This window comes from Oncorhynchus kisutch, linkage group LG3, assembly GCF_002021735.2.
Source record: "Oncorhynchus kisutch isolate 150728-3 linkage group LG3, Okis_V2, whole genome shotgun sequence".
Taxonomy (NCBI): domain Eukaryota; kingdom Metazoa; phylum Chordata; class Actinopteri; order Salmoniformes; family Salmonidae; genus Oncorhynchus; species Oncorhynchus kisutch.
In genome coordinates, this window is record NC_034176.2 from 60,842,365 (window position 1) to 60,850,938 (window position 8,574).

The 8,574-nt window shown below is 43.8% G+C and overlaps 1 protein-coding gene across 1 annotated transcript; it reads left to right on the top strand.

The window, feature by feature from the left end:
* Positions 1-813: 813 nt before the first annotated feature.
* LOC109886417 (proteoglycan 4-like) lies at positions 814-7,548 on the top strand. The gene is made up of 2 exons (XM_031809681.1): positions 814-841; positions 4,970-7,548. Exon 2 carries the CDS (start codon positions 4,978-4,980, stop codon positions 6,988-6,990), a length of 2,013 nt encoding a protein of 670 aa, XP_031665541.1. The 5' UTR covers positions 814-841; positions 4,970-4,977; the 3' UTR covers positions 6,991-7,548.
* Positions 7,549-8,574: the final 1,026 nt, after the last annotated feature.

Genomic DNA, 8,574 nt, shown 5'->3' on the forward strand with positions numbered 1-8,574 from the left:
GATCATTTTAAGATTATTCTATACATCAGTTGGGGTCTCTATTAGCTTCTATTTGAGGTCCTAAACCTAGTGTGAAAGTGCATCCTTGTGTAACTGGTGTGAAATGGCAGGCTAGCAGCATTTCAATCGGTGAAGTTACTCTGAGACCTTGAAGTAGATGATTACCTTGCTATGCTAGGCTTTTGTGGAGGGATAGGTAACAATGCTTTAAGGGAGACTGTTATCGATATGTTCCGAGCGTCCTTGGTTCGAGCTCAGGTTGGGGCAAGGAGAGGGACGTAAGCAACACTGTTATATTGATGCTGTTGACCCGGATCACTGGTTGCTGCAGAGAAGGAGGAGGTCAAAGGGAGGTGAGTGTAACCAGTGGGAAATGGCCAGCTAGTTAGCGGTGTGCGCTAGTAGCGTTTCATTGTCGCTGGGATATGAGGTAACAACAGTGCCAGGGCTATGTTAAAAGTGTTTGTTTTTTTAAGTACATTGTTTGTTAGGTGTTAAGCATGTGATAAAAGATGCTTAAAATTATTAAAAGACAAAAAAGTGATTGTGATTGTGTTGAATTGTGTTTGGGAAATAAAGATAGACCAGTGGAGGCTGGTGGGAGGAGCTATAGGAGGAAGGGTCATTGTGAAAGCTGGAATAGTATAAATGGAACAGTATCAAACACATTAAACATATGGAAACTGCATGTTTGACTCCGTTCCATTGGTTCCATTCCAGCCATTACAATTAGTCCATCCTCCTATAGCTCCTCCCACCGGCCTCTGAGATAGACATGGCTTTAAATTTGTAGGTGGCTTAATTTACCCTGTCCTGCGGCTCAATTTACCCAATACCAGCGGTAAGTTGTGCTAAGAGAAAACAAGCTATGTTTTCCAAACTGTAACGTTTACATCAATTCTGAATTTCCAGGGATACATCATGAAATATATGTAGCCTAGATATCTTTGTTAGAAAGATTATTATATTTCCCTTGACAGAGTGATGCTAAATGTAAAAAATGGCTCAATTTACCCCACTTTCCCCTAGATTGCACGCAGTGGGTGGGATAGATTGTGATAGCGAATGATGTCTGGCAAACCTATAGGGGCACTCTTCAAAAAAGCACAGTCCTAGATTGCACCTCAGGGAACGAGGAGGACTTTGGTGCAGCTTTCAGTCGCAAGATTCTTTCTATTATCAGTCCGTGCTCAGTCTTGCAAGGGAATACATCAGCTCCTCGACTCTCCTTGCCGTTTGGGTTTAAGGCAGAAATCCAGGTTGGTGAACTTTGTATCTATATTTTTCAGCTTTTGTATGTTCTTTTTTTATTCTGGAGAAAATAAGAGAACATATAGAGCATGCTGTTGTGGTAAATTGGAGAATGAAGAATAGAGAATGGAGAAAGAGTTGGATAAGCTATCCTTTGTTCTCTTTTGTTCATGTATTTGTATTCCTACCGGTGCGTGCTAGATTTTCAGATTCAACATCTTCGAGCCATGATTTGCGTTTTATTATGTGGATGTTCCAAGGACTCCTGGCTGGGATTTTAACAATTTGTCTGCGCTATGAGGCGTAGAAAAAATATATCCAGAAGCATCAGGGTGACAGGGCTGTGTGCCCAAATCAATTTATGTAATACATTTTTTTATTTTTATGTTAAGTGCAGAATAAGATGACAAATCAAGATTCAAGCTTAATATAAAAAATACAAACATATTTTCCATCGTGCCTCTACACGCCTGTGGAGCCCCACTAGACGGTATGGCTACATTAACGAACAGGGTAGATAGAGTGGAGTAGCGGTGTGTAATGTGGTTGGGGGGATGGAGTCACTGCGCTTGTGCCTTCACTGTCGATAATATATCGTTTAAAATAATTACTTATATTTGTTCTATAATGAAACACATCAAATACTGCCATCCATCCAAACGATAAAAGTTATACTTTTTACAATATGGTGGGTTTCACAGTTAACTTCATTCTGTAGCAGGCTAGGATGCACGTCTCTCAGTGCCTTGCTATGGCAACAGGAGTTGTACAATTCTCTGCGCATTTTCTTTCGTCGTAATTCAAGTGTCTTTAGTCAGATTTGAGTTTTAAGACAAAATAACGCATGGCAGTAATCTGTGTGTGATCATATTGCTGTAATTGGTTTATCCCCCACACCCCTAAACTGGTACTGTTTCATTCATCCCCTCGCCGATAAACCCCATGTACTTCCCCAATATGTGACAATTGTCATGTGCTTTTGCTTTTGGCAGTATATTGAAATCTCATTTTGAAATGTCTGAAGGTTTTTCTTTCAATGTGTGTGTATAGGCAAATGTCATGTAAACCGATTCAATTAATTGAGTCAAACACATGAAATAACCCCCGAAATTAACTTAATTCGCATGCTATAGCGACCCTCAAATATGGACAGTGATTGGGAGGAATATGAAAGCCTGTTTATCCGATAGTTTAGTGGAGGGGAACCATCGCTGCTCTGATATCAGCATGTATTTAGCTGTTTAGTCTACCGGCGCTGGCCTGGCGCATGGCTCCCTCTGTCTGCATCCCTTCTTGATTGTCCCAATGCAGTACTATGGACAGCTCCTATTATGATCACGCCCGTGTGCTGCAGTTAAAATAAATATACTATATGGCAGTCGCTCTCTCACCCATCTGACGAAAAAGCCTAATTAGATTCAACAATGTTTGTGACATTTTGGATATTGTCAAAATAAGTACTTGCGGAAAATGTCATAGTCTATTGCTACGTTCGTACTTAGTTTTGCCTCAAAGAATAGTCTTTTTTGAGAACCGACTGCACGTTGAACATTTTCCACCTTTTGGCTTCACTTGATACTGTATGTCAGGCAGAAGAAACCTGTAACCTATAATGCCTGTTTAGTATATCCATTCCAATGGTAAATATTGATTTCTTTGACAGCCAGCCTACTATTATTTTAAGGATTAATTTAGTACTATTATCACCAAACATATCTCTCAGATAACATTTAATTCCCAGTTCTCGGTTTTCTGGTAGAGGGAAGGGAAGTTGAGGTATGTTGAAATCAGCTCTTCCACTTGCAAGCATGGCAATGGAATAAGATAAACACTATTTTGTGAGTGAGACCAATGTGATAACCTTAACCCTACACACATACTTAAGCAAATCGTTTAGTTATATGTTTTTGTCATCAGTGGATGATGCATGGTACTAACTCGGAATACTACTACTCAGTATTATACCATGGCATTGTTGAATAGTCCTTTGTGATTGGCTTGAAGGGCATTCTAGAGCATGCATTTTTTCCCTTTAGAAACTGGGTGGTTTGAGCCCTGAATGCTGATTGGCTGACATCCGTGGTATATCAGACTGTATACCACTGGTATGACAAAGCATGTATTTTTACTGTTCCAATAATGTTGGCGACCAGTTTATAATAGCAGTAAGGCATCTATGGGTTTGTGATACATGGCCAATATACCATAGCTAAGGGCTGTATCCAGGCACAATGCGTTGTGTTGTGTAAAGGAACATACCTTATCATGGTATATTGGACATATACCACACCCCCTCAGTCATTATTGCTTAAATAACACACAGGTATTTTTGCATGGTAGAATTCAATGGCTATCATACATTTTTGACATGTTTAGTTTGGGCTGCTTTTGAATGCAAAAGTCACATTTAAAATAGTATTGGTATTGTTGAATTTGATTTTCATAATAGCAAGCTAGGTCTGATGGTTTAGCTGATGGTTTAACCATGGCAACATACTGTAGCTATCTAGTAAACTTGCTAGCTAGCTACTTCAGTGATGTTAAACACATTTGTACTTGCAAATTAACACTTTTCAAGTAGCATGGTATAGCCATGATATAAAAGGCATGGTATGAAAGGGATAATCAACTCGGGGTTCTATGCATACTCTGGAAAAGAATGCATCTCTGTGGAAGGTCAGTTCCACTCCGTTGGCGCATTGTGGAACACACCTTCCACATCATTCATTATTTTACATAGAAGGCATAGCCCCTCGTTGATTATCCCTTACTTAATTCCCACGCTTTAGTGGTTGCAAGTAACAGGAGTGTGCAGAACACGAGTTTGTCGTCTGTAAAATAATATGTTATCTTATCCATGTACCCTGGCCTGAATCTTATCTAACCCTTGCACTAAACGATAGACCAAATCCAGACCATAGCCCCAAAAAATGTATCACCAACCTGTAGTTTTCAAAATACCATGGCATTGTTCAATAGTCGTTCCTGATTGGCTTGAAGGGCATTCCACGTCGTTCATTACTTTCCACAGAATGAATAACCCCTCTTTGATTATCCCTTACTTATTCACAGTGCACTAGATAGTTATACACCCCCCCCCTCTCTCATACTCTCCCTCCCTCTGTTTCTTTTGGTTTGCTTGCAGTCATTTTAGATGTCCTGACAACAAGTGCTCAATAGGTTCCCAAAACCTATAGCTAAAAGCATTTGTGTTTTTTTCTTTATTCTGTGAACTCAAGTCCCCCTTCCTCCTCTAACTGTGCCTCTAACCTGCTATTCTAAAAGTATACCAGTGGGAATAAGTGTACAACTAAAACAGACCATTATAGGGCAACAGTAGAATGGGAGGCTCACTTGGCACATAATAACATAACCTAAGACTCCAGAGAGTGTCTCTTGTCCTGTGGTTTATACAAGAGCACTGGATAGTTTAGAACTTGGAGTAGTTCCCATGCAATGGTCATTTGTCTTTTAGCCAATAGTATTTGACAGAGTGTGGTTTCCAGATTGAAATGCCTTCCCCCTTTAAAGCCTGACTGAGTGATTTCTCGGAGACAGGAGGCAGGATTGCAATGCCCTGCATTTTCTTTAGCTTTAACTTGGTATTGAGGTTTGTGGTGGGTAATTAAAGGAAATGAATATATGCTATACATATATTTTCAAACGCCACAACCTATCCCACTTGTTAAGTCATTCTGATTGTATTATTCACTTTTAGGAGACACCATGGGAGGCAAGCTGAGCAAGCGGAAGAAGGGGTACGATGTCAGCGACCCAAAGGACAAGAAGGAGGAGATTACTGTGGCTGCAGTGAGTGCCGTTGAGGCCGTGACCCATGTTGTGGAGAGCAAAGCACCAGCTCCGGTCGCTGAGTTGGCAGCGAAGACTGCTCCTAAGGTGTCTGCTGCGGTGGAGGGAGCAGTGGAGTCGACAGTGGTAGCCATCACAGAAGCGACAGAAGAGGCACTGTCAGCTATAGAGGCCGTGGCCAAGGGGGCCACCGCAGAGGCAGCGGCTGTACCAGATGAACCTGTGCCAGCAGCAGAAGAACCAGTGGCTTCAGAAGAACCAGCCACAGCACCAGAGGACCCAGCACCAGCTGCAGCACCAGAAGAACCTGCAGCCCCAGAAAAGCCAGGGGCGGCACTGGAAGAACCTGCGCCAGCAGCAGAAGAACCGGTGGCTTCAAGAGAACCAGCTGCAGCACCAGAGGACCCAGCGCCAGCTGCAGCACCAGAAGAACCTGCAGCCTTAGAAGAGCCAGTGGCAGCACAGGAAGAACCTGCAGCAGTAGCAGAGGAACCAGCCACAGCTCCAGAAGAGCTTGCAGCTCCAGAAGAGCTTGCAGCTCCAGAAGAGCCCGTGGCAGCACCGGAAGAACCTGCAGCAGCTGAGGAACCAGCAGCATCACCAGAGGAACCTGCGGCAGCACCAGAGGAACCTGCAGCAGCAACAGATAAAACAGAGGCACCGGAAGAACCAGCGGCACTAAAGGAACCAGCGGCTGCACCAAAAGAGCCTGCAGTGGAAGAGCCTGTACCAGAAGAGCCTGTACCAGAAGAGCCTGCAACAGCACCAAAAGAACCTGCACCAGAAGAGCCTGCAGCAGTCCAAAAACAACCTGCACCAGAAGAGCCTGCAGCAGCACCAAAAGAGCCTGCAGTGGAAGAGCCTCCATCAGAAGAGCCTGCGGCAGCACCGAAAGAGCCTGCACCAGAGGAGCCTGAGGCAGCACCAAAAGAGCCTGCACCAGAAGAGCCTGTACCAGAAGAGCCTGCAACAGCACCAAAAGAACCTGCACCAGAAGAGCCTGCAGCAGCCCAAAAACAACCTGCACCAGAAGAGCCTGCAGCAGCACCAAAAGAGCCTGCAGTGGAAGAGCCTCCATCAGAAGAGCCTGCGGCAGCACCGAAAGAGCCTGCACCAGAGGAGCCTGAGGCAGCACCAAAAGAGCCTGCAGCAGAAGAGCCTGTGGCAGCCTCTGTGGAGCTAGCTGCAGCACCAGAAAAGGCTTCTGAGGCTACAGAACAAGCCACAGAGGTGACAGCAGAGATTACAGACACTACAGAACCAGAGCCTGCCGCTCCAGAGCCTGAAACAGAGACTGTTACAGGGAAGGCCCCAGAACCTGAGGCTGTGGTCGAGGCACCAGTAGAGGCAGAAGCAGCTTCACCCGCCCCGGAGGAGGCGCCTGCATCAGTTGCAGAAGCCGTGTCAGAGTCAGCCACAGAGGCAGCCGCAGAGCCAGAGGCAGATTCCATCCCACAACCAGCTGCTGAAGAGCTCCCCCTACCTGTAGAAGAAGCCGTAGCAGAGCTTGAATCTGAAGCTGCTGATGCAGTAACTGAAGCAGCAGAGCCAGACGCTGCCGACATCGCAGAACCCATCCCGGAGATCATCATTTCAGAATCTGCTGTACCTGCTGCTGCAGAGGAGGCCAGCGCTGAGCAAGAGGAGGCTGTGCTGGACAACAAGGAAGTTGTTTCCTCAGTGGAGGCTACTGCTGAGCCTTCTGCCCCTGAGGTCAATGGGGAGTGTCAGGAGCAGGCGGTCGAGCCGGCTGCCGTGTCTGCCCCGGAGCCACAGCAAAAGGAATGTGTCAATGGCATTGACAAGCCAGAGGATGCCGTTGAGGTGCAAAGTTACTGCGAATTAAAAAAGAACTTGAACCTGCCTGGCGACATCCAGATTCCTGAGGCAATCGGTGAGGCAATAAGTCAGGCTGTAGACTTGGTCTGACGCTAATATAAATGTGATGTACCTAATGATCCGAAAAAACCTCCAACACAAGCTTCTGAAGATAAATATAAAAATGTCTGTTGTGGCAAACGAGTTTCCGATTAACCAAAAGGAAATACAACCACTCAAGTGTAGAGAGGGGGAGTGAGATACATGTAGGAAGAGATGTGAGACATGGATGCAGTGTGCCCCACTGAGTCTTTGTGCCCCACATGTCATTGTAGAGGGGCAGCCTGTGTTTGCAGCATTTGTGGTGAGATGAAAGCCAGCGAAATTTGAGGGATGAGTATAGGAAAACTGGACAACAGAGCAAAGAAACGTGACATTGGAAATGTTGAATGGAATGAATAGTCTTGTCTTTGTGTGTGAGGCTGATGAATATTAAAACTGTTTTTTTGGAATTAGCATTCAATAGTGATCTAATTTAGACTTTCACATATCCTTTCCTTAACTATATGAAAAAATAATGGATGAAAAGTTTTGGCCTTTTATAGTGGTGCAAACATTGAGGAATGTTCATTGATGGCTTGGAGAATAAAAAAAGACTGTTATACCTGATTGTTCTTTTGTTCTTCTATATCAATTAGGCAAAAGTCATTTGACATAGGGCCTTATTGTATAATGACGGGCCATTTTAGTCAATTTTAACATTTTACAATTATTTCAACCGTATTTTAAGACACCTTTATGATTGACTATAATAAGTAACCCTTAGTAAACCCTAGGTGCAAAAAATGGACATCTTTTAAAACTGAAATCAGTCCATTGCTTTATTGTTGTTGGCTGATCGATTGAGTGCACCAGTATCAGCAGTAGGAGAGAGTATCTACAGAACATCATTCATTTCAAACTTCTACAGTTACGTACAGACCAGGTTTCTTTTGGGTTAGGGGTCGCCTGATTGTATTACCTTTAGAACAATGTCCCTAAGGTCTTCGGCCTTGCAAATATTTTCTTTGGTGGAGCTTGGCTTGCCTGTGCGTTTCTTTGAAAAATATGACAATGTTAATGCATGCAGAGATCATTTCATAGGTCATCTCTTCCTCTACCTCTTACATCATAATAACCCATCTCACTGGAACTTCAAGCTGTGATAGGCAGGCAGCACCATAGAAATATAATGAATAGAGAGGGCTTGGAAGCTCTAACCTTGGCAAATGATGCAGTAAAGAGGTCAATGGAACTTGACCCAAACAATGGAAATGCCATGGAAACACGTGGGGGAAATATGCTGTCGGGGAACGATCCCAATTCTCCTCATTGCCCCCTAGCAAAATGTTCCTGCATTTAGGCTATTGTTTATATGTGTATTTCACACTAGGCTGAGGTAAAAATCTGAATATAATGTTTGTATAGATGTCAACCCCAAATATTTTTTTTGACATCGTCACCAATCAACAGCATTGCAGTTAAAAAACGACTTTGACTACCACCACCGATTTCAGTATGCTAGCTATGCTACCAGCTTATGCGAATGGGAGTTAGCATTTAGGAGTCACTTCTTCTAAACTGGAAAAGGAACAGCTTCTAAATGTTATGCAGCAAAAACAGCCAAATATATCCAAATTGGACTTTAGTAACCAT

Coding starts and splice junctions, on each gene's coding strand:
- LOC109886417 (XM_031809681.1), top strand. CDS start 4,978: ATGGGAGGCAAGCTGAGCAAGCGGAAGAAGGGGTACGATGTCAGCGAC.